A 21,566-nucleotide genomic window follows, 5' to 3' on the forward strand; every position below is an offset into this window, starting at 1 on the left:
TTCATGAGGCTAAGAAAAATGGGTCTAAGTGGTCTGGATATCCAAGATATTAATTTCTCACTGACAACTGATTAAATTGAAACATTTATTATAATTTCAATTTTCCGTGACTAATTACGTTGGTATCTTTAGGTCGCACGGTTTCTGAAAGAAATAAAAGTGTAGTTCTCTTGACCTTGAATGTAGAAAACACCCACCAGAGGGCGTGAGCGTCTAGCTCGACGTTAACATCCGGTCGTATCTCCACAAAGTCGGAGCAAATTTGAAATATAACCGCACGATTTGGAGTCAAACGTCATTTTGAGACTGACAACCTTGTCTAAAACTTATTGGCATCTCGGCAAGTGTTTCCCGATTCAGTGACAGATCGAATCTTGTGTTCGGAAGGGTATAGTTTGACATCGTCGGTGTATATGTGATTGTTTGTTTTGAAAATTCAAGGGGTACATTCGGACAACTTTGTGTGATTAAGTCCATTGTTCATAATATTGGAGTCATACGTTTTGTTTTTTCTCCATCAAAATGGATTTGGTTGATAAATTAAACCCTGCTGAAGTACTGTCACACTTACGTGACATGGGATACCACAATATTACACCTCTCCAACTAAAAGAATTCGTAATAGGTAAAGGCTAATTCTGATTTTCTGTTATTGTCTAGTTCAGATAAGAAACTGTGAATTAAACGCTTTTAGTTTTTTTATGTTCAGATTCTGTGTCATTTCTGTTTTAGATCTAAAAAAGTTGATTGTTTACGATCAACTGAGCTCAAGCTCAGGGTCATCGTCATCTCTATCTACATCAACAAGCTCTGAATCTGATTATTTTTCATCTTATGAAACTCTGTCCGACTCATCTGGAGAGGCAATCAGACAGTTAGAAAGCAATAGATTATATCCACCTGGACAACATGGAAGATATGAAAATTTAGTTTGCCGTGCTAGCTCCAAACCTGCATTGCCTGCGTCTTCAAGTAAGTTTAAAGGATTTTTAAAAAACAATTTTTTGTTTGAGAGATTTAATCTTTGCTTATAGTGCCTAATTTCATACCTTCTTATTTTAGGGAGTACATTCAAAAGGAGTTCTTTCTCATCTTCGTCTTTATCACAAAAACTTACTCAAAAAGAAAATCTGCCTCCACGAAGAGAGAGAACTAAATCGAACAGTGGGCAAACTTTGGAGGAGATTGTAAAGCCCAAAACATCCTGTAAGTCTTTATTTAACAGATTAGGTGGCTTTCAAACGTTTATATTAACATTTTAAAGACTTCCAATGTTTTTTCTATAGTCATCCGCTCTCGGAAACTTCAAGAAATGCAATCAGGTTCCCAAAAGCCAGCTCCCCATGATCCTGTCAAGTTGTACCATCACTATCAGTCTTTCTGGGCCAAACACAAATGTCCTGGTGAAGATTCTCGAGCTGAGCTCCGATGGCTCATCCGAGAAAAAATGCTGGGGCAAGATCCTCACCTCTATTCAAAAACTGTAAGTGCATTCTCCTACCTTGTAAAATTGCCACTTGGTTGTTTATTGTTTAATAACAATGACCTTTTCTACCTTCAGCAGGTTCCTGTCAAGAAAAATGCAAGATGAAATTAAAAAAAAAAAATTGGCAAATTTTAAATCTTGTGTGTAAGCTGCTTTCCATGCCCAAATATTTTATGTGATTTTCCACGGACTTTTCCATTACAAAGTGGAAGAAATCGTATTAACTTTCAATATTTTTGTGAATAGTTACATTTTTTTGCAAAAAGGAAACAGTTGATTAAAATAAATGTCAGGCAGATGGAATAATTATTTTTCTTGAAGTTTATTAAAAAATCTGTTCCTTTCGGCCGTGGCTGCGCCCCACCGACGCTTGAATTTGAACAGCCAGTGCGGCCTGCGGGCTCGCCCTTGGGCTCGCCCTTGGGCTCGCCCTCGTCGCAGGGTCCTCAATTTCCTCGGGCAGGTACGCAGCGGCACGAAGTTGACGGCGACGTGCTCGGCCAGGAACGCGCTCAGCGCCAGGGTCAGGCCGCCGGCCAGCACCAGGAAGCAGCCCTGCAGGTCGTGGACGCCGAGCTTGCGACCCTTGCTGGGGGAAGGCCGACCTTTCAGTGAGGTCACTGTCGCGGGGTCCACGAGGCTGCAGCACTGCAGCAGCGGGCGTGGCGCAGTGGATTTGCCAGAAGACCGGTGGAGGCGGCCAAAACTCAAGACGCGTTTTGAGCTCCAGAGTCGCTGAAATGGGGCTCGAGCCGAACGTGTGACCCCACCAATGGATTGCTCTCCGAACGAGGAATCCATTGGTGGGGTCACACGTTCGGTTCGAGTCCCGTTTAGCGACTCAGGAGCTCAAAACGCGTCTAGAATTTAGGCCGCCTCCACCGGTCTTCTGGCAAATCCACTGTGCGTTGGCGGCTTACGTCCGGATCGGCTTGGCTGACATGGCCTTGACGAGGCGCTCGTTGTCCTTGAGCAGGAACCGGAGGATGCCGGCTTGGTACAGGCGCTTCCACACCGTGTCCAGGCGGCCCAGCAGCGGGGAGCCCTTCCGGACGGCGAAGTAGTTGCCGATGTAGCTCGTGAAGCAGCCCGGCACGCGGTACATGGCGGGCAGCGTGCCGTCTGGAAACAACGGGAACGGTGAGGACCCCGATGGAGGCGGCCAGCGTCTACCGAGCCTCACCTGGGTGGCGCAGCGACGCCACGTAGACGGCGAGGCTCTCGTCCTGGAGGATGATCTTCTCGATGCCGTCGAGGTTCTCCCGGATGGTGTCCGGAAGGCTCATCTGGAAGGTGGCGCGACTCAAGAGCGTCTGGAACGTGTCGTTGGACTTGGCCAAGAAGACTAGGTCGTCGGCGATGAGCGTCGGCAGTTCGACGGGCAGCCCCGTGTCCACGAGTTCCTGCAGCGTCCGGAGGCCGACGCGGTCGTCTCGCGACATGATGCTCCACAGCTTAGCCTTGGGCAGGGGGCAACGCCGGCAACGGTCAGGCTGTCTCTCTCGCACCGCGACGGCTCACTCCACGAGGGCTTACCTGATAGGCCGCGCTGACGACGAGCCCGGTCAGCAGCCACGCCCCGAACACCATCCTGGCGGGGAAGGAGGCGGCGGGCAGGCGCAGGGCGGGTGTCTGCGTCACCAGCACGCAGGCCGCGGCCCACGACACGCGGCCCAGCGTCACGCCTCGTCCCGGACCGACGAGCAGACCGACGAGCACCTCGATGGTGAACGCGGTGCAGACGACGGCGACCGCCAGCAGCGCCCACATGTGCCACGTGAAGCTGTTGATGACCCCGTACAGCCCGGCGCGCTCCGGGTATCCGATGTCGTAGGGCACGTACTAAGACGGGCATCAGGGCGACTCGTTGCGGCCATGCAGGGCCATCTCACCACCAGTGTACCCACCCAGGCGTAGCACTCCGTCAGCGGCATGTTGGTCCACTCCAGCACGGCGGTGCGCTCCGCCAGGCCCGTGATCGGCCCCACCGTCACGTCCGTGCTGCCCTGCAAGTAGTGCAACCCTTGCCAACCCTTTCGACTCTGGTGCTTGCCTGTTCCGCCAAGGTTCCGCCGCCTCACCCTGGCCGTCTCGCCGAGCTGCCCGGGAAGCATGACGCCCCGGAACTTCCCGAAGCCGCTCTTGCCCACGTGCAAGATGAAGGAGGTGTTGAGCACGGCGGCCATGGCGTCCATGACCTGGCCGGTGAAGCCGACGATGCGCAACGTGCCGTTGTCGCGGAGCACCTTGACGTTGGGCGGCATCTCGAAGAAGGACGTGAGCAGCGGGCAGCCCTGGAGCGTGACCCTGGAGGAGGCCGAGAAGCAGGCTGAGGCAGTCAACCCTTTGGTGCATCACGCAGTGGGCCAGAAGACCGGTGGAGGCGGCCAAAAATCTAGACGCTAAATGGAACTCAAACCGAACGTGTGACCTCACCAATGGATTGCTCTCTGAACGAGGAATCTATTGGTGGGGTCACACGTTCGGGAGCGACTCTGGAGCTCAAGACGGGTCTAGAATTTTGGCCGCCTCCATCGTTCTTCTGGCCCACTGTGCATCGGAGCACTGTCTTTGCTCACCGCTTGAGGTCGACGAAGATGGGCCCCGCGGGGAAGCCTCGGCCGAGGCCGCGGCCCTGCCGCCAGGACGCGAGCTGTGTCGGCGCAATCACCGCGCAGCCGCCGCGGTACGGGATGAAGCCCACCACGACACCGGACAGCTCCAGGATGGCGGTGTGCCAGTGCCCCTCAATCACCCCCGCCATCAGCATCTGCTGCGCCTCGCTGTTGCTGAGCCTCGCCTTGAGACACACCGCCCAATGATTCGCTCTGTCTCTCTCGCACTCATGGGGAGCCCCGGCTGGGCGAGAGAGACAGAGCGCTTCGCACCGTGTGCTCGGCAAGCATGAGGAGCAGCACGGGGTGGTGCTGCGACGGCGGCGAGAGCCACTTCAACCCGTCGATGACGTCCGTGAACGTGGGCCGGTCCACGATCACCAGGATGTGGGCCGCCATCCAGCCCACGAACTCCGGGGCGCCTTCGCCCTCGTCTTCCTCGGAGTCGTCGGCCTGGGGGTTGTCGCGCCCGCCGACGCGCAGGAGCCGCACGGGGGGCATGGAGGAGAGGGCGGCGCTCATCTGGCGCAGCAGCGCGGGCAGCCACGGCGCGTCACCCACCACCGTCAGCAGCCGGCTGTCCTGCCGCGAGCCAAACCTCCAATTTTCAAATTGAAACCGCTCAGCGTCATGAGGACTCAGGACTCCAACACTTACGGTCATGTACGCGGACACGAAGTCCATCACCAGGTTGGCGACCTGCTGCGGGTTGGGGCTGGGGGCCTGCGGCACGGGCGGCGGGGCTTCGACTATGACGATGGTCATGACTACGAGGAGCGCCAGCACCACCGGACCCGACCTCATGTCTCCCAGCTAAGACTGGAAGAGGCCCTGAGCCGCACGCTTGCGACCAACCCGCTCACATTTCGACGCGTGTCCAATTTCGAATTTGAGCGCGCGATGACGGTGGCGAGCCACAGACCGCACGGACACGGACAGCGCGCCGCCCTCGCCTCGCCCTCGCCCTCATTCGATTGACTGTCACCCTCGCCGGCCCGGGCCGAACCTCAGAAAACTCTCAACTCGATACTTCACTGACAGTTTGACTCTAGTGGGCCCTCAGGCCCGTTTGCTGTAAGGGGTCTCGGGGCTCGATAAATTATTAGAGGCCCACGTGCGGTAAATGAGTGCCGCGGGTGGCAACCTGTACTCATCGCGACACCCGGGGCGGCAGGGTTGCCAACCTCGACGGCGGCAGTGTGCCGCCGTGTGCCGCTTTACATGCATCGCGAAAGCGGAATGACTCGGGAGTTTCCTCGCTGGCGACTTTATTTTGACTCGTCTCGGTTCTAAAGTCGGTCGAAGCACCACGCTCGGCGCGGCTCGGGGCCCCGCCGTCGCCGTCCTGCCCCTCGATGACGGGCAGATCAGCCGCACTGATACGGACTGTAAACACCCGGCGGGAATCGGAAATCGGTTCGCTTCCGAGAACCTTGCACCAGAATGGGACCTCGCGCCACTATTGTTAGCGCACCTTCTCACTGCCACCCTTAGTGGGGGAAGGGGGTGGTTATACAGTGGGACACCGGCTTTCCTTTCTCATCGCGCCACTCATTGTTTGCGTGCCTTCATTTCCACGAGTCAGCGGGAAGAAGAAGAGAGAGAGGGAGAGAGGAAAAAGCCTGCCCCCCACCATCGCGAGGACGCGGAGCAAAACATAAAAACGATTCGGTGCATCTGCGTTGGTTGCATGGTTGGCTGACACTCATTCGGTTTGGAGATGCAGGCGGCGTTTGGCTTGGACCTTTCTAGGGCGGCTCTGAGATAACGCGACATGCCGGGCATGCACAGGGCATGCATGCCGCGTGGCGACTGGTGGCGTTGACACCCGCCGGAACAAAACCGTAGGGGAAAATGCGCTAAAGTTGACGATAACACTGTTTAAACATTCTGAAAAGAACCGATTAATATTAACTCGATGGTCCGAATAACACGAATTGCTTAGACATTTCCACGAAAAAGAAACCAAAAGCCTGGGCTGACAAAACAAGGGGCTTCCCTCGGGCTGGTCCATGACTGGCGCAGTCTACAGCCGTGTCTACCGAGCGATCATCGACCCGTCTCTCTCGCTACTCCACTGTACGCCTTGTACGCCCCATGAGTGCGACAGAGACGAAGATAAGCGACTCTCCGGAACCAGTCTGCCGGTCGCGTGGCGCGGTGCGCCGGGTCCAGACCAAAGGGCGGCACTGCTGTTGTTATTGTCTCTCTCACTCGCTCTGCTCAGCTCCAGCCGTCACCCTGACCCCAGACAGCGTAGTCGTCTTTTAGCTGGCGAGCGACGCGCCACGGAGGTTAGTCACGGACACGGCGCCTTGAGCACAGCACTGCAAGCACGCCGCCAACAGCAAGAAGAGCGTCTCCACCCTGAGGAGGCCGTCGACGCCAACATGGAGCTGCTGTGGCAGAGCAAGGCCGCCGCCGCCTTCGTGGCGGTGACGGTGCTGGGCAACTGGCTGGTGGGGCCGGCAGACGCGCCGGTCTGGATCCGCCTGCTCGTCGTCCTGGCCGCCTTCCTGGCCACCGTGGTGCTGCGGCACCGGCGCGCGCTCCTCGCCGCCGTCAAGATGCTGCCCAGGGACTACAAGTGAGTGCTCCTCCGCGGCCGTCGACGCGCTGTCCAGTGTGGCGGTCAGTGGTTGACCTCGTTGACGTTTGGCTGGTTTGGCGGTTGCAGGATGCTGCGCGTGTACTGGAAGGCGTTGCGGATGGCCCGAAAGTTCGAGGCCAGCGGCGCCACGGCGGTCACCGCGGCCGAGGAGAACGCGCGCAACTGGGCCGACAAGACGTGCTTCAAGTTCGAGGACAGGACCTGGACGTACCGCGAGGTGAGTCAGACGACGACAGTAGACGTCTAGTCGTTCTCTGTGGCACAAAAATTTCAGCCTATCAATCGGCATCAATTTTTTAAGCCCTTCCGGAAAGACACTTATTTTATGTAGAAAACCTATTTTTCGTTTGCGCTTTTCCAAAGCAAAGTAAATTTTGGCGAATGGCTTTGAAATGCCGCCTGAAACGGCATGATGTTGATGCCTTTGTCTTGCCAGTGTACTCTGCGGCCCGGTCCAATGACCGCTTTATTTTCATTATCAACCCCATCGGCCCATCGGCCGTTCAAACAAGCGGAGGCCGGAGGGGAGGGACTCTGTCAGCGTGCGCGGTCCACCAGCAGCGGCGTGTGTTGCGTCATCGCCCGGGCCAGGGGGATAGGAGGGGTCAAAATGCACCCTGTTCCTTTGGTCCACGGACGAATTGTGGTGCTTAACGCCTCCCTCTTTCGCTCGGCAGGTGAACGAGTACAGCAACCGCGTGGCGCGCGCGTTCCAGGCGCTGGGCGTGGGGCACGGCGACGTGGTGGCGCTCATCGAGTCGAACCGCATCGAGTACATCTGCGTGTGGCTGGGGCTGGCCAAGCTGGGCGCCGTCACGGCCCTCATCAACCGCAACCTGCGCGACTCGCCGCTCACGCACACCATCAACGTGGCCAAGGCCAAGGTGGTGCTGTTCGGCGTCGAGTACGAGGACGCCGTCAGCGAGGTCCGCGACAACCTGCCCGCCGTCTCCAGGTACCTGCGCCTCAGCGACGGCGTGGGCTGCCCGCCCGCCGCCGACTGGTTCTCCGACGTGGTGCCGATGCTGGACGCTCAGAGCGTGGACAACCCCGTGGCGGCGCGGCCGCCCGGCCCCAAGGACCCCCTCATGTACATCTACACGTCGGGCACCACGGGGCTGCCCAAGGCCGCCGTCATCTCGCACTTCCGCCTGCAGTTCTGGGCGCTGGGCTGCATGCTGCAGGCGGGCATGACGCCCGGCAAGGACCTGCTGTACTGCGCGCTGCCCATGTACCACGCCGCGGCCGGCGCGTACGCCTGCAGCCTGGCCCTCATCCACGGCGTGCCCGTGGCCTTCGCCCCCAAGTTCTCGGCCTCCAAGTACTGGGCCGACTGCGCGCGGCACGGCGCCACCTGCGCCCAGTACATCGGCGAGATCTGCCGCTTCCTGGTGCTGGCCCCCGCCTCCCCGCACGACCGGCAGCACGGCGTCCGCGCCCTGGTCGGCAACGGCATGTCCCCCGGCGTCTGGAAGTCCGTGCAGGACAAGTTCGGCGTCAAGGACGTGTTCGAGTTCTACGGCTCCACCGAGGGCAACTTCATGCTGAGTGAGTGTGCGCAGTGTGCGGACCCGCAGCACAGTGGGCCAGAAGACCGGCGGAGGCGGCCAAAACTCTAGACGCGTTTTGAGCTCCAGAGTCGCTGAATGAGACTCGAACCGACTCGAACCGAACGCGTGACCCCATCAATGGACTGCTCTCCGAGCAAGAAATCCATTGGTGGGGTCACAGGCTCGGTTCGAGTCCCATTTAGCGACTCTGCAGCTCAAAACCCGTCTAGAGTTTGTCCACCGGTCTTCTCGCCCACTGTGCGCAGCGAGCTATCGACATGCGAATACAGAGTTTTGACGTGGTGACTGTTTGCAGCCAACCTTGAGGGCAAAATCGGTTCCATCGGCTTCATGCCCTGCGTGCTGCCCCGCTCCCTGTGGCCCGTGGACCTGGTCAGGGTGGACGAGGACTCTGGCGAGCTCATCCGAGATGACGTCTCAGGACTCTGCCTCCGCTGCAAGCCCGGTAGGTGCTCTGGTACTCACTGGGGCAGAGCGACAACTCGGTGTGGTCGATCTTCATCCCTCTGTGTGCGTCCAACCCACAGGCGAGCCCGGCATGATCGTGGGCAGGATCCAGGACCGCTTCAAGACGACCGAGTTCCGGGGCTACCTGGACCGCAAGGCCACGGACAAGAAGGTGGGCCGGGACGTGTTCAGCCAGGGCGACCGCTACTTCCTCAGCGGTGAGTGCACTGTACGGAGGGCCAAAAGTCCTGACGCGTTTGGAGCTCCGGAGTCGCTAAACAGGACTCGAACCGATCGTGTGACCCCACCAATGGATTCCCCGTTCGGAGAGCAATCCGGTGGGGTCACTCGTTCGGTTCGACACTAGAGCTCAAAACGCGTCCGGGATTTTGGCCGCCTCCACCGGTCTTCTGGCCCACTGTCGACCAGTCGCTGACTCCTTCCTTTGCCCCCAGGGGACGTGGCCGTGATGGACGAGTATGGGTACATGTACTTCAAGGACCGGATCGGCGACACGTACCGCTGGAAGGGCGAGAACGTTTCCACGGCCGAGGTGGAAACGGTCATGACGGGCGTGCTGCTGCCCTTCGGGGTGCGCGAGCTGGCGGCGTACGGCGTCAGGGTGCCCGGCCACGAAGGCCGCCCCGGCATGGCGGCCCTCGCCGACCCGGAGCGCCGCGCCGACCTGGACGTCCTCGCCAAGCAGCTGTCCAGGAAGCTGCCGTCGTACGCCAGGCCCTTGTTCGTGCGCCTCTGCACGTCCCTGCCCATGACCGGCACGCACAAGGTAAAGTCACTAAAGAATTTTGTCAACGTTTGAGCTTACCCTTGCACAGTGGGGAAGAAGACCGGTGGAGACGGCCAAAACCCTAGATGCGTTTTGAGCTCCAGAGTCGCTAAACAGACTCGAACCGAACGTGTGACGCCACCAATCGATTCCTCCTGCGGAGAGCCTAGTCCATTAGTGGGGTCACGTTTGGTTCGAGTCTCATTTAGCGACTCTGGAGCTCAAAACGCGTCTATAATTTTGGCCGCCTGCGCCGGGTCTTCTGGCCCACTGTGCCTTGTCTAGCTCTGGAACAACTTCCCTTCTATGTGATATTTTAATTTTTTGCCCTGATTTTCTTTAGGTGAGCAAAGTGCCGCTGCAGAAGGAAGGATTCGACGCCGTCACCAACGACGACCCCATCTTCGTGTTCGACTCCAGGACGACGACCTACGTTCCCCTCACGGACGCCATCCTGGCCGACATCAAGGAGAACAGGATGCGGATCTAAGTCTCTGTGTTGTGATATTTTCTAGACCCATTATCTTTAAGTTATTTTTAATATTCTGACGTGCAGAAATTTTTTTTAAGAAAAAAAAAACGACTGCCGAATTTACTTGGAGAAATAGTCAACGTTTAAGTCATGCCATTATCATTTAATGACAAACTCGTTACTGTGTGATCTCTAGTCCTGAGAAAGTCATTGTCAATTGGCTTTGTACTCTCTGTATTAATTAAAATGACCTAACCTTACCTAAGTCTGGACTGTCATTATTGTGTCGCTCACATTTGGTCGAAGTATGCCTCTTTTTAAGAAACGAAACAACAGGATGATTGGGGGAGGGGGTGGGGGCCTTGACGAGTCCCGCCAACGACTGTCTGTTCGCTCAATCAGAAAATGGACAGGCGCCAGAATGAGGCGGAAATTGGTGTCTGTCAGCCGTGGACGGGGCCACGCTGCGCCGCTGGTGTCTCTCTCGCACTCAAGGGGCGTCCCGTCAGGGTGCGAGGGAGACGGACCGACGCACCTCGGAGTGGGGGGTGGGGGTGGTGAGGCCAGAAGCCAAACGAAGGCTAAGGGTCAGGGTGCCGCGAACGCACGGCAAGCACAGGGCGGCCCGTGGTTGCCCACGTCCCAGTCGAGGCTCCAGGCCGCCCAGGCCCCCCAGGCCGCCGTCATGGACGTGGTGCACCGGAAAGTGACCTGGTCGGTGCCAGACGGTCTCCAAGGGCGGATCCAGAGGCGGGTTCAGAGAGGGAGGAGGGTTAGCAAAAGTTGACTGCTTACAGGGGGAAAGGGTTACTTTGAGAAGCTCCAGACAAAAAAAACCACTTGGTCGGCGACATCCTAGGAGCGGGCGCTTGTGGTGTTTTATCGGTTCATTGTATGTATACGAACTGCCGAAAAGACACTTGGACGAAATCCGACACCCCCTGTGGCTTTGGTACGGGTCTAAACACCCCAAAAACAGCTGTTTTCGAGGGTTTGGGACTAGATGGGTTCTCGCAAACCGAGATCCAAAAAAGTACCCAAATGGGTCTCAGATACTCAAAAAATGCGCTCTTTCGAATGCCGTGTCGAACGAAGCTCTACGACGTCGGGTTTGGATGCTACGGGCTCTCAAAGTTGCTCAATTTCACTATTTTTACTGAAGATTTGGGTATATCAGGGCCGTTTGAAGTAGACCATCGGCGATTTCGCTCCTCTTTGTCTCAAATGGTGCCTACCCATAGGTAAACACCCCCACAAAATTTCAGCCATGTCAGGCAATTATTAGAGGAACTGTGAACAATTTACGTTTTGGGTCATTTTACCACTGGGCTTAGGTGGTTTTGGGTCCAGAAAAAAAATATTTTTTTTAGCTATCTACTTTTGATCAGCACCTCTTGAAACGCCTTTTTAACATGGTGCCTCAAAACTTTTTTTTCGAGGACAAACTTGTCTTTTTCTCCAAGTTATGTTTTAATTACAGCTAGAAAAAGACAAGTTTGTCCTCGAAAAAAAAGTTTTGAGGCACCATGTTAAAAAGGCGTTTCAAGAGGTGCTGATCAAAAGTAGATAGCTAAAAAAAATATTTTTTTTCTGGACCCAAAACCACCTAAGCCCAGTGTTAAAATGACCCAAAACGTAAATTGTTCACAGTTCCTCTAATAATTGCCTGACATGGCTGAAATTTTGTGGGGGTGTTTACCTATGGGTAGGCACCATTTGAGACAAAGAGGAGCGAAATCGCCGATGGTCTACTTCAAACGGCCCTGATATGCCCAAATCTTCAGTAAAAATAGTGAAATTGAGCAACTTTGAGAGCCCGTAGCATCCAAACCCGACGTCGTAGAGCCTCGTTCGACACGGCATTCGAAAGAGCGCATTTTTTTGAGTATCTGAGACCCATTTGGGTACTTTTTTGGATCTCGGTTTGCGAGAACCCATCTAGTCCCAAACCCTCGAAAACAGCTGTTTTTGGGGTGTTTAGACCCGTACCAAAGCCACAGGGGGTGTCGGATTTCGTCCAAGTGTCTTTTCGGCAGTTCGTATACATACAATGAACCGATAAAACACCACAAGCGCCCGCTCCTAGGATGTCGCCGACCAAGTGGTTTTTTTTGTCTGGAGCTTCTCTTTTTGCCGCCCTTCCAAGCGGCTTTCCCCCTCTCTGTATCCGCGCCTGGAACGCCTGCTGCAACCGCGCCGGTGTCTGCGAGTGCACTAAAACGACTAAAAGCGCCTTGTTCTGGGGACGTCGCGGCGGCAGGCTGTGGCCGATGGGCAGGCTGTTCGGGCTGATGCCGGTGGCGTTCGGGCGGTGCCGGTGCCCCGCGGCCTCGGACGCCAAGGACGGCGTCAAGGACGGCGTCAAGGCCGAGGCCCGACCGCGCTGCCGTTGCCCCGCGAAGGACGCGCTGCCGCCCTCCCTGGCCTGGACGGCGTACTCCGTGGGCCTGCTCGTCGTCATGATCCCCCTCAGCATCCTCGCGCTGTACGAGCGGAGCATCAAGGTACTGGCGGACGCGTCTCATCACCAGCGTGGGGGCGTCCCGGCTGGGTTGGCGACGAGCTGCACTCGTCCGCGCTGTTGCAGCAGCTCGGGGTGCACTTGGTGTCCAAGACGGACAGCTTCGTGAGCGCGGGCGACGTCTTCCTGGTCACCCTGAGCAGCAGCGTGGCCGTCACGCAGGCCTGCCTCTCCCGCCACTCCGTCGTGGACTGGGTGACGCAGCTGCACACGGTGAGTCGCTGTCTCCCTCGCACTCCATGGGCGTGTCGCGGCGTGCCGGGTGCGAGAGAGAGAGCCTGCATTTGGGTAGACAGGTGGACGGGCTGCTGCGCTGTGACTGCCCCCGCGTGCCGCGCGTGCTGCTGGCCTGGCTGCTGGCCCTGGTGCTGCTGGGGCTGCTCGACGTGCTGTACGTGGTCCTGCAGTCGGGGGCCTCCTTCGCCGTGCTCTACGTGCCCAACCTGCTCAACTACTTCAGCGCCTACCTCATGGAGGCCCTGTTCGCCGACAACGCCCACAGCGTGTTCGTGCGTTTCCGCACTCTGAACGCGCGCCTGTGGTCCGCGCTGCAGGCAGTGGGGCGCCGACAGGGCCGGCAGCCAGGTATGCACGGGTACGGCTGGGTACGGCACGCCCCGCGCCGCTACCCCGCGCGCGGAGTCTCCACCGCCTGGGGTAGCGACGGGCCAGCAGGCTACAGATTCCGAGTAGTTTGGTCTCTCTGTCTCTGTCGCACTCACGGGGCATCCCGTAGCGGCGCGAGAGAGGCAGAGCGACGTGAAGCGCCTTTGGCAGACGATCACGTGTGGTCTAGCCCTTAATGGTAATGGTAACGAGGGCGGGCCGGCCCGCACGACGGAGGAGTACGGCGGGCTGGCCTACCCCGCGTTCCGCAGGCGCTAGGCCGCTAGTCACTGTGCCTGGGCCCTGAAGCCCTGGGCCCTGGGCTCGCAGTGATTATTGCAGGTGAGCTGCGATCGAACCTCGCGCGCAAGGTGCACTGGGCGTCGTCCAAGGCCACGGCCTGGGAGGCCTTCGAGGACCGCGGCGAGGACCACTTCGCGCAAACGAGTAAGGACGACGTCAGTTGGCAGTGCTCGTCCTCGCGCTGCTGTGTGGATAGAAACACCTTGTTCTGGCAGTGCTCGTCCAGATCCAGCACCTGGACGACGCCCACGCGCTGCTGTGCGAGAGCTCGCTCAGCCTGACGGACCGCTTTGGCGCCGTGCTTCTGGTGGACGTGCTCAACCTGCTGCTGCACTTCGTGGCCACGGCCTACTTCTTCTTCACGGGGCTGCTCCTGAAGACGTCGCCGCTCTCCGGCTCCTACGTGGCCATGCAGGCCTTCTGGCTGGCCGCGCACCTCAGCCGCCTGCTGCTGCTCGTGTGGTCCTGCTCCAAGGCCAAGCAGGAGGCAAGCAGTCGCCCCGTGGAGGCGGACAAAACTCTAGACGCGTTTTGAGCTCCAGAGTCGCCAAACGGGACTCGAACCGAACGTGTGACCCCACCAATGGATTCCTCGTTCGGAGAGCAGTCCATTGGTGGGGTCACACGTTCGGTTCGAGTCCCATTTGGCGGTGTTCGGCAGGCCAACCGCACCGGGGCGCTGATCGGCATGTTCATGAACAACATCCCGGCGAACAGTGCTCTCCGAAGACAGGTGTGCGCTTTCAACAACCTTTACCGATTCCCGCCGACCAATTCTTGTTTCACCGTTTGTCTTTGTTCTCACCACACAGCTCGAGATGTTCACCATGCAGCTCATGCACCACCGCGTCACCTTCAGCGCGTGCGGCTTGTTCGAACTCGAACTGCCGCTGGTCGTCAACGTAAGTCGCTCTTACCGACGCCACTATTTGATCAGCAGCAGAGCTTTCCAGGGATGTAAATGGTCGGAAGTTAGTATTTCAAAGATTCATCTCGGCTCTTGGAAGTCCCCCTTTCTCCTTCCAAATTAAGCTAAAAAGATTAATCGATTAATCGATTCATGACTTTATTATGTGTTGTGTTTGACTCCGCAGGTCCTCGGCTCCGTGACAACGTACTTGGTCGTACTCTTACAGCTGAAGGGACCTTCGAGCAACTCTATAGCGTCTTCTCAACAAAGAAAATGACTTCGAGCCATTGCACCAAAAACGGAACTGAGCTGAATTTTTTTGTCACCATTTTACACCGTGCCGGGAAGGTAGACCTCTCTTTTGTCACGTCATGGAAGAAGTGCATAACAAGGCACCAGCCCACGCCTGAGAGTCGGAGTCGGTGTGTGTGTCTGTGTGTGTGTCTGTGTCTCTGTGTGATTGCCTGTGTGCTGTGCACGCATTGTGCTGGTGCTTCCGAATGTGGCGATGATGCACTTGCATCGCATCGTGACGCCTCGGAGCGGGACGGCTCTCCGACACGACGAATCAAAAGAAACGATTTTATTTTATTTTTGTTTTTAACTGTCCCATTTTGGCACCGCGGCGTTTGGCAGCTGCCCGGCGCGTCTTCGGCCGTCTGGAAATTCCCCGCTGCTTTCTGGCCTGATCTAGATATGCGACGAGTGCTGGCAAATGTTGTAATAAAAAAGAAAAAATGTTACCAATATAAAATAAAACCACGAGATGCTACGCCATTTTCTTCCACATCGCCAACCTATGGAAATATACTACTTTTCCACTGTACAGGCAATTCGTTTTCATTTGAAAAGTTATGTCGGTCAGAAGCAAAACGTACCATTAGCCGCACTGTACTGGAAACTCGTTTTCCTCTCAGACATTGTTTGCCAGTGTGTCAGACACAAAACGTGATGATGCCGCGCCCTATTCCAAGGGGTCGCCGATAAATGACGTCGTCGGCGGTGCCAGAACGAGGGCACGCCAGGACCAGGTTGATTATCCGCGACCGATTCGCAGCACCGTTGGAGAGAAATCACGCATCTTCGATCTCGCCGGTGACTCTTCAGACTCTCCCGAGGCCCCGCTGGGGTTCCCTCGGGATCCCCGCGGACGTCACGGGGCTCTACGGGGCGCGGCGCTGCGGGGCGGGGCGGGGCGGGGCGGGGCGGGGGGGGGCGGGGCGGGGCGGGGGGGGCGGGGGGCGGGGTGGCTCCGTGCACAGGATATGTTGGCTGGAGCCACCGGCCCGGGTCCAGTGTGGCTCTGGACGCGGCCACGGACACAAGGAACATGTTGCGCCAGGCTCTGTGCGTGGCGGCGCTGGCCGGCCTGGTCGGCGTCGTCCTCGGGGACCTTTTCCCAGTGCCGCGGCTCCGACTCGCCCCCGGACACCCCGGACTCGCGCCCCTGCCCGGCCTGCCCTCAGGCCTGCCCCTGCCCGGCGTCCCCGGAGTCTCCGGCCTGCTGCGGGAGCAGCCCCCGCCCGGCTTCGTCGGCGACGAGCTCCACGAAGGTGAGCATCAGGGAGGCCGGCGTGTTGTATCACCGAAACACATCGCTCGGCAGAGCCGCGGGAGAGCAGTGAACCAAACAAGGGACGCACAGGCTGCTGCTGCTTATTGGTAGACTCCCTGCGCTGTGTAAGGGGGAAAGGCAGGTCCTGTTCTCCTCGTGTTGGCGTGACCGTCTCTTCCTGCCCGTCGTCCTGGCCGCTGGAGTCGCGTGTAGTGCGGGTGTGAAGCCGCTTTGTCCTCCGGACGCTCCGGACGCGGGTCTCGGGGTCCTGGCAGGGTCCTGGAGCCTAGAGGAGCCTAGAGTCCACAGCCCATTAAAATGTATTAGACGCTGCGTGTGATGAGTGAACGGCCTCATCACCTTTTTTAGCCTCCCCCCCCCCCTTTCGGAGCACAATCTTGGCGATCTTGACCTTGGCGTTGTGCGTAGCGGCGTGGCGTGGCGGCGCGGCGTGGCGACTTGTGGAGTGGGAGGAGGAGGAGTCCCAAACCTGTTTCTGCTGCAGCACAGAGCAACAACCGGATTACGGGGCGGCAGCTTGGGCTCGTCTGCGCAAAAAAGTGCACGCGAGAGCCGGGGAGCGCGATTCGCTCGGAAAGCATCGCTGTCTTGTCGCCGTCCTGGATGCACTATCGTGCACTATCCGCGAAACCGGGCGGAGCAGGCGGAGTCGTGGCGCATGGCGCAGCGAGCGGCCTGGCCATAACACCAGATACGCACTCAAACTGCCTTCCTTTTCCGTGACTTTGAGGCAAAATTTCGAAACGTGTCGACAACTTTGGCAAATGGTCGGTTGCCTAGGTCGCAGGAGAAGGAGCTTCTCTGCCACCAACGCATCCTCACCGACGCCACTGACTCAACAGAAATGCTGCGGGGAACTCCAGTGCCTCGTGTGTCGGCTTTTGCAGGACTACAAAAGCATACTAATGAAAGAGCGCCAACGAACACACACAAACACACACACACACACCTAGACAAACGCAGCAGCACTGACACTCGCAACCATCCCACGCTTTATTCTAATCTTCGCCGTCACATTTCACAGCGATTGCAAACGAAGATCGCACCTGCTCGAGAGAAAGGAGCGGACGCGCGCACACGCAAACAGCCTTGCCGCGGTGCGTCGCGCGTCGCGTGACTGTACACGCGCGATCATTCACGTATTGACGTATTTACGTTGCACAAAACTGCCCAAGTGCTCGGGAGGGCGTCACCGCCGCCGCGACGACGCTCTGCGGACTGTGTGTTTCGCGTTCTGCAAGGCGGGGGCCAAATTGCAGTCAGTTCCAGTCACTTCCAGTCACTCGCGCGCACGCAGCACGCACGCACGCGCGCATAGCAGTAGAGGCCGAGACAAAAGAAGGAAGCCCCTCCGCGCATCGGCTGCAGTGATTGTGTCGTTACGAAATCGAGGCTTCCGTGTCCTTTGGCGTCCTTTGCTGGGGTAATGGCGCCACTCAAGTAAATGCACCTCTGCCCGCTCTGCCCGCTCTGCCCCTGGTTCCCTGACCTCGCCGCCGAGTCGCCGACGGGACGGACGGACGGACGAGACGCTATTGGCGACGAGCGTGTCGCGTCTCTTCAGAGTCACTACAGTGTCACCACGTCACCACAGTGCAACATAGCGCGTTTTTCGTAGGCGTCCGAATCCTGGGAAAGAAGGCCAACCTATTTATTTCCGAAATGCAGTTTTCAAAGTGCTCGTCAATGTCACTGTTTACGGTCCTAGGTTTTCCTCGGTGGTCGCTAACGCAGACTTCTCCTCGTGTTGCAGGCAGCTCCTGCTTCAACCAGTTCCACAACAAGCGCGGCATGTGCGTGCCCGTGACGCGCTGCCCGGGCGCCCGCGACGACCTGGACTCCAACAACCACCCCGAGATCTGCTCGTTCGCGTGGATGGAGCCCATCGTGTGCTGCCCGTGCCCGGCGCGCGCGCCGCAGCAGCCCGCCGGCCTGGACCAGTCCGAGGACGAGACCATCGTGTTCCCGCACCTGCCGTCGCTGCACGCCCCCGAGCACGACGAGCTGGCCGTGTGCGCTGAGGCCTTCGCGTACTCGTACCACCGGCCGAGGCCGCCGCGGCCCCCGCACCACAAGCCCTACCCGCACGAGAAGCCCTTCCACCCGGGACACCCCAGCCGGCCGCCGACCTACCCGTCCGCGCCGACCGACCCGTACGGCCCGGGCCAGGGTGTCCAGGGTGGCCAGGGCAGCAAGCCCCCGCACCCCACGTACCCGTACCCCAGGCCGCCTGCCAGGCCGCCGCCGGGCGGAGCACCCTTCCCGCCGCAGCAGCCCTACCCGTACCCCGAGCAGCCCGAGCGGCCCGAGCGGCCCGACGAGCTGCCGTCCGGCGGACTCGTCGGCAGCGGGCCCGGGCCCCGACCCCCCACCGGCGGCTACCCCGGCTACCCCGAGGAGCCAGCGAACCCGCCGCCAAACCGCCCCATCCGGCCGCCGCAGCTGCCGCAGAGGCCGCCGACGACGAGCGCGCCCTTCCCGCCGCCCTACCCTCTGCAGCCCGGACAGCCCGGACAACCCCTGCAGCCCGAGGAGCCCGAGGAGCCCATCGAGCTGCCAGTCAAGCCTCTGCCCACCCACCCGCCAGGCACGCACCCGTCCGTCCCCCTGGGGCCGCCGTCAGGGCCTCCGTCAGGGCCCCCGAACCGCCCCCCAGCCGGGTACGGCAACGACTACCGCCCAGAGGTGCTGCTGAAGCCCGCCGTGGCGCCGCTACCCGACGACTTCTACGGTGCCACGCCCGCCGTGCTGCCCGCCGCGGTTCCCGCCGTGCTGCCCGCCGAGGACACGCCAGTGTCGCCCACGTCGCCACCCACGCCATCCACGACGGCGGCCCCGACGGCGGCCCCGACGCCCTCAACGACTGCCGCGCCGCCGACGCCGCCCCAGGAGGACGACCTGAAGGCGCCCACCACGACCATGCCCGACGACGTGGTGACCGGGGCAGTCACGACTCTGCTGCCGCCGGACATCCAGCTCCTGACGGACAACAAGAACTCCTTCCCTAGCAACGCCAGCTCCACCGAGCAGCCGCAGACGGCGACGCCGGCCTCTGAGGACCAACCCAAGCCCACTGAGGTGCCCGCGGTCCCCGCAGACGTGCAGCCTGTCACTGATGCCCCCGCCGTCCCCGAGGACAATCCGACCGCCGCCCCCGAGGGCGCTGTGAAGGACGCCGTCGAGGACATCGCCGCGGCCACGACCCTGCCGCCGAACGCAGCCGCCAGCGACCCGGTAGCACCCTCCGAGGGGAACTCTGACGCCCCCGTCCCATCGACAGACGCCCCCGTGCCCTCCACTGACGCCCCCGTGCCCTCCACTGACGCCCCCGTGCCCTCCACTGACGCGCCTGCCCCTTCCACGGACGTGCCCGCGACAGACAGCACCGAGGCCCCCGCCGCAGGACTCTAGCGACAGCCGAACAGATCGTCAGACCCGTCCGCGGATGTTGACCGTGACGTCACCATCGCCCCACGGACGTTTCCCCGATGACGAGAACGAAGCGATACGCACCAACTGTGTTCCTACTGCACTGCAGACACAAATGTCGTAGGTTAGCTTTAATTTATTCTATTAAAACAAAAAGAGGAAAAGCCTGGTGTTTTAGTTGCCTATGTCTAACCGCCGCTCTTCTCCGCACACACGCACACACACGCACACAGTCGCACGCACGCACGCGCGCGCGCGAATGCCCACAAGGCGGCGAAAAGAGAGACGGCGTTTAAAAATAAATAAATGATGATGTGACGCGTGACGTCATGAGTGACGAGTGACGGGCTGCGCGGCCTTCCCTGTCCGAAGGGTTGCCCACCCGGCGGGCGCCCGGCGCTTAGAAGAGCTTGAGCAGCAGCTGCAGCAGCGAGTACCAGGAGTGCATCGTCTCGCGGCACACGCTGAGGTTGAGCGCGCCCACGCCCAGCTTGGCGGAGATGCTGAGCGGACGTCCGCGGCGGGTCATCATCATCAGCACGGTCGCCCGGGAGCTGGAGTCCGGCACCTGCGGCACCGAGCACGAGTCTTTCGGCCTGTCGGCTGCTGTCGTGCTGTCTCACCGCCTTGGCACTCACCTCGGTCCAGGCGCAGTCGTACGCCGCGGTGGCCACCCGCACACACGAATCCTGCGCAACGCACGGGACGACTCAGTTCCAAGTTCAGATCGCCTTCACCGCTGGGCACGGTGGGCCAGAGGGTCGGCGGAGGCGGCCAAAACTCTAGACGCGTTTTGAGCTCCAGAGTCTCTATATGCGACTCGAACCGAACGTGTGACCCCACCAATGGATTACTCTCCGAACGAGGAATCCATTGGTGGGATCACTCGTTTAGTTCGAGTCCCATTTAGAGACTCTGGAGCTCAAAACGCCTCTAGGGTTTTGGCCGCCTCCATCGGCCTTCAAGCCCAGTGCGCTGCGCCTACTCGTTCCCTTTACCTGGATGTCCTGGCCGATGTAGCAGAGCGTGATGAACATGATGACGTAGGGGATGCTGGCGATGGTGAACAGGTCGAACTGGCCCAGGAAGGCCAGCACGGTGGAGATGAGCGGTGTGACGAGCATCAGGGCGAGGAAGGTGGCCGTGAAGCCGGCCATGGCGTTCTTCTGGCGGATGCCCACCTCGGTGAGCCGCACGTCCATCTTGGCCACCTCCAGCACCTTGGCCGGGGTGTCCGCGTGGCGCACGGCGTCGCCCAGCACGCCGTGCAGCGCGATCTCGAACGCCAGGAAGCTCATGTAGTACGCGAGGCCGACAAAGGTCGGGAAGGCGAAGGGCACCCCCATGCAGCAGATCATGCTGCCGCCGATGATGACCCACATGCGGCCCGGTGGCCAGGGCCAGATGTTGAGGTCCAGCTTGTCCTGGTTGAGGCACAGCGGCACGATGAGCGTGCACACGTCGGCCAGCGCGTACGCCTTGCACATCCAGAGCGCCGTGGCGCTGTAGCGCCGAGCCCCCTCCAGTTCGCGCTGCCGGCAGAGCAATGCAGAGCAATGCAGAGCATGCACCATCGTCACGTGTACGCACCCCCCAACATTGCTGTCCCAAGGGAAAAAGAACGCAGTGGAGGTCGCACCCGGTGCGGCTCGCTGTAGGGCTCCAGGGTCCTGGCCACCTCCTCCAGCTGGTTGAGCAGGTCCTCCTTGTGCAGGCGGCTCAGCCAGAAGACGAGCGAGTGCACGATGGGGATGAACGTGATGGCCATGCGGATGCCGCTGCTCATCTTGGGCGCCGTCTCCTCCTGCAGCGCGCCCCCGAAGATCCAGAGGGCCAGCCAGGCGGCCAGCGGCGGCGACACCTGTGCCAGCAGCACCGGACTGTCGGCAGGACTCACGTGACCCCACCAATGGATTCCTCGTTCGGAGAGCAGTCCATTGGTGGGGTCGCACGTTCGGCTCGCGTCCCATTTAGCGACTCTGGAGTTCAAAACGCGTTTCGAGTTTCGGCCGCCCCCACTGTGCAAGGGGAGGCAAGACACGTACCCGGTTGCCGATGAGGATGCGCCAGAGGAAGTGGTGCCGGTTGTTGGGCATGCGGTGCCTCGCGCCGCCGATGAGCTGCCGCCACCCCAGCAGCGCGTCCAGCAAGGGCTCCATCCCGCTGCCCGTCTTGGCCATCCTGGCAGTGTAGGCGCCCTGAGAGTGTAGTGACGCCCCGTGCCCGCGGCAG

The 21,566-nt window shown here is 59.5% G+C and overlaps 7 protein-coding genes across 10 annotated transcripts; 5 read left to right on the forward strand and 2 right to left on the reverse strand.

The window, feature by feature from the left end:
* The first annotated feature begins 206 nt into the window (after positions 1-206).
* On the forward strand, positions 207-1,795 carry LOC117654030. Of its 3 annotated transcripts, XM_034400154.1 has the most exons (6): positions 207-340; positions 442-625; positions 733-972; positions 1,063-1,206; positions 1,287-1,483; positions 1,562-1,795. In XM_034400154.1, exons 2-6 carry the CDS (start codon positions 523-525, stop codon positions 1,589-1,591), a joined length of 714 nt encoding a protein of 237 aa, XP_034256045.1. In that variant the 5' UTR covers positions 207-340; positions 442-522; the 3' UTR covers positions 1,592-1,795. The 3 variants fall into 3 exon arrangements, with proteins under 3 accessions (XP_034256045.1, XP_034256044.1, XP_034256046.1); XM_034400153.1 differs by having other exon boundaries at positions 254-625; XM_034400155.1 differs by having other exon boundaries at positions 254-625; positions 1,565-1,795.
* Positions 1,760-5,317, reverse strand: LOC117645672. Its single transcript, XM_034385986.1, has 9 exons — positions 4,759-5,317; positions 4,375-4,683; positions 4,066-4,286; positions 3,568-3,793; positions 3,394-3,492; positions 3,023-3,328; positions 2,670-2,946; positions 2,407-2,608; positions 1,760-2,075 (listed from the first exon to the last, which is right to left on the reverse strand). The coding sequence occupies exons 1-9, from the start codon at positions 4,903-4,905 to the stop codon at positions 1,793-1,795; spliced, it is 2,070 nt and encodes a 689-aa protein (XP_034241877.1). The 5' UTR covers positions 4,906-5,317; the 3' UTR covers positions 1,760-1,792.
* A 937-nt stretch (positions 5,318-6,254) lies between these two features.
* LOC117654152 (long-chain fatty acid transport protein 4-like) lies at positions 6,255-10,254 on the forward strand. Its single transcript, XM_034400359.1, has 7 exons — positions 6,255-6,688; positions 6,779-6,929; positions 7,390-8,260; positions 8,579-8,728; positions 8,811-8,948; positions 9,186-9,517; positions 9,861-10,254. Exons 1-7 carry the CDS (start codon positions 6,492-6,494, stop codon positions 10,005-10,007), a joined length of 1,986 nt encoding a protein of 661 aa, XP_034256250.1. The 5' UTR covers positions 6,255-6,491; the 3' UTR covers positions 10,008-10,254.
* A 420-nt stretch (positions 10,255-10,674) lies between these two features.
* On the forward strand, positions 10,675-13,328 carry LOC117645679. The gene is made up of 3 exons (XM_034385997.1): positions 10,675-10,717; positions 12,392-12,723; positions 12,807-13,328. Exons 1-3 carry the CDS (start codon positions 10,675-10,677, stop codon positions 13,311-13,313), a joined length of 882 nt encoding a protein of 293 aa, XP_034241888.1. The 3' UTR covers positions 13,314-13,328.
* A 92-nt stretch (positions 13,329-13,420) lies between these two features.
* Positions 13,421-15,482, forward strand: LOC117654091 (gustatory receptor for sugar taste 43a-like). Its single transcript, XM_034400264.1, has 5 exons — positions 13,421-13,563; positions 13,635-13,906; positions 14,081-14,152; positions 14,232-14,321; positions 14,514-15,482. Coding segments are annotated over exons 1-5 (528 nt in total). The 5' UTR covers positions 13,421-13,562; the 3' UTR covers positions 14,607-15,482.
* LOC117654089 (proline-rich protein 2-like) lies at positions 14,598-19,498 on the forward strand. 2 transcript variants are annotated; one of them, XM_034400263.1, is made up of 2 exons: positions 14,598-14,677; positions 17,659-19,498. In XM_034400263.1, exon 2 carries the CDS (start codon positions 17,697-17,699, stop codon positions 19,314-19,316), a length of 1,620 nt encoding a protein of 539 aa, XP_034256154.1. In that variant the 5' UTR covers positions 14,598-14,677; positions 17,659-17,696; the 3' UTR covers positions 19,317-19,498. The 2 variants fall into 2 exon arrangements, with proteins under 2 accessions (XP_034256154.1, XP_034256153.1); XM_034400262.1 differs by lacking the exon at positions 14,598-14,677 and adding an exon at positions 15,637-15,882.
* Positions 19,499-19,512: 14 nt separating this feature from the next.
* On the reverse strand, positions 19,513-21,430 carry LOC117645686. The gene is made up of 5 exons (XM_034386011.1): positions 21,380-21,430; positions 20,974-21,195; positions 20,333-20,866; positions 19,973-20,023; positions 19,513-19,902 (listed from the first exon to the last, which is right to left on the reverse strand). The coding sequence occupies exons 1-5, from the start codon at positions 21,428-21,430 to the stop codon at positions 19,735-19,737; spliced, it is 1,026 nt and encodes a 341-aa protein (XP_034241902.1). The 3' UTR covers positions 19,513-19,734.
* Between the last annotated feature and the right edge of the window lie 136 nt (positions 21,431-21,566).

The sequence above is a fragment of the Thrips palmi genome, unplaced genomic scaffold, assembly GCF_012932325.1.
Source record: "Thrips palmi isolate BJ-2018 unplaced genomic scaffold, TpBJ-2018v1 HiC_scaffold_10, whole genome shotgun sequence".
In the NCBI taxonomy this organism is placed as follows: Eukaryota; Metazoa; Arthropoda; class Insecta; order Thysanoptera; family Thripidae; genus Thrips; species Thrips palmi.

Excerpts from the sequence above, each read along its gene's own strand:
- LOC117654152 (XM_034400359.1), top strand. The coding sequence starts at position 6,492 with ATGGAGCTGCTGTGGCAGAGCAAGGCCGCCGCCGCCTTCGTGGCGGTG. Across the intron at positions 8,949-9,185 it reads CGACCGCTACTTCCTCAGCG|GGGACGTGGCCGTGATGGAC; the intron begins GTGAGTGCACTG and ends CTTTGCCCCCAG. Across the intron at positions 9,518-9,860 it reads CCATGACCGGCACGCACAAG|GTGAGCAAAGTGCCGCTGCA; the intron begins GTAAAGTCACTA and ends GATTTTCTTTAG.
- LOC117654030 (XM_034400154.1), top strand. The coding sequence starts at position 523 with ATGGATTTGGTTGATAAATTAAACCCTGCTGAAGTACTGTCACACTTA. Across the intron at positions 626-732 it reads ACTAAAAGAATTCGTAATAG|ATCTAAAAAAGTTGATTGTT; the intron begins GTAAAGGCTAAT and ends TTTCTGTTTTAG. Across the intron at positions 973-1,062 it reads TGCATTGCCTGCGTCTTCAA|GGAGTACATTCAAAAGGAGT; the intron begins GTAAGTTTAAAG and ends TTCTTATTTTAG.
- LOC117645679 (XM_034385997.1), top strand. The coding sequence starts at position 10,675 with ATGGACGTGGTGCACCGGAAAGTGACCTGGTCGGTGCCAGACG. Across the intron at positions 10,718-12,391 it reads GACCTGGTCGGTGCCAGACG|GACGCGCTGCCGCCCTCCCT; the intron begins GTCTCCAAGGGC and ends TGCCCCGCGAAG. Across the intron at positions 12,724-12,806 it reads GGGTGACGCAGCTGCACACG|GTGGACGGGCTGCTGCGCTG; the intron begins GTGAGTCGCTGT and ends TTGGGTAGACAG.
- LOC117645686 (XM_034386011.1), bottom strand. The coding sequence starts at position 21,430 with ATGCCCAACAACCGGCACCACTTCCTCTGGCGCATCCTCATCGGCAAC. Across the intron at positions 21,196-21,379 it reads GCATCCTCATCGGCAACCGG|GTGTCGCCGCCGCTGGCCGC; the intron begins GTACGTGTCTTG and ends CTGCTGGCACAG. Across the intron at positions 20,867-20,973 it reads CCTACAGCGAGCCGCACCGG|CGCGAACTGGAGGGGGCTCG; the intron begins GTGCGACCTCCA and ends CTCTGCCGGCAG.
- LOC117645672 (XM_034385986.1), bottom strand. The coding sequence starts at position 4,905 with ATGAGGTCGGGTCCGGTGGTGCTGGCGCTCCTCGTAGTCATGACCATC. Across the intron at positions 4,287-4,374 it reads TCATGCTTGCCGAGCACACG|GCGAGGCTCAGCAACAGCGA; the intron begins GTGCGAAGCGCT and ends GTGTGTCTCAAG. Across the intron at positions 3,493-3,567 it reads AGCTCGGCGAGACGGCCAGG|GGCAGCACGGACGTGACGGT; the intron begins GTGAGGCGGCGG and ends CACTACTTGCAG.
- LOC117654091 (XM_034400264.1), top strand. Across the intron at positions 13,907-14,080 it reads GCTCCAAGGCCAAGCAGGAG|GCCAACCGCACCGGGGCGCT; the intron begins GCAAGCAGTCGC and ends GGTGTTCGGCAG. Across the intron at positions 14,153-14,231 it reads ACAGTGCTCTCCGAAGACAG|CTCGAGATGTTCACCATGCA; the intron begins GTGTGCGCTTTC and ends CTCACCACACAG.
- LOC117654089 (XM_034400262.1), top strand. The coding sequence starts at position 15,660 with ATGTTGCGCCAGGCTCTGTGCGTGGCGGCGCTGGCCGGCCTGGTCGGC. Across the intron at positions 15,883-17,658 it reads CGGCGACGAGCTCCACGAAG|GCAGCTCCTGCTTCAACCAG; the intron begins GTGAGCATCAGG and ends CTCGTGTTGCAG.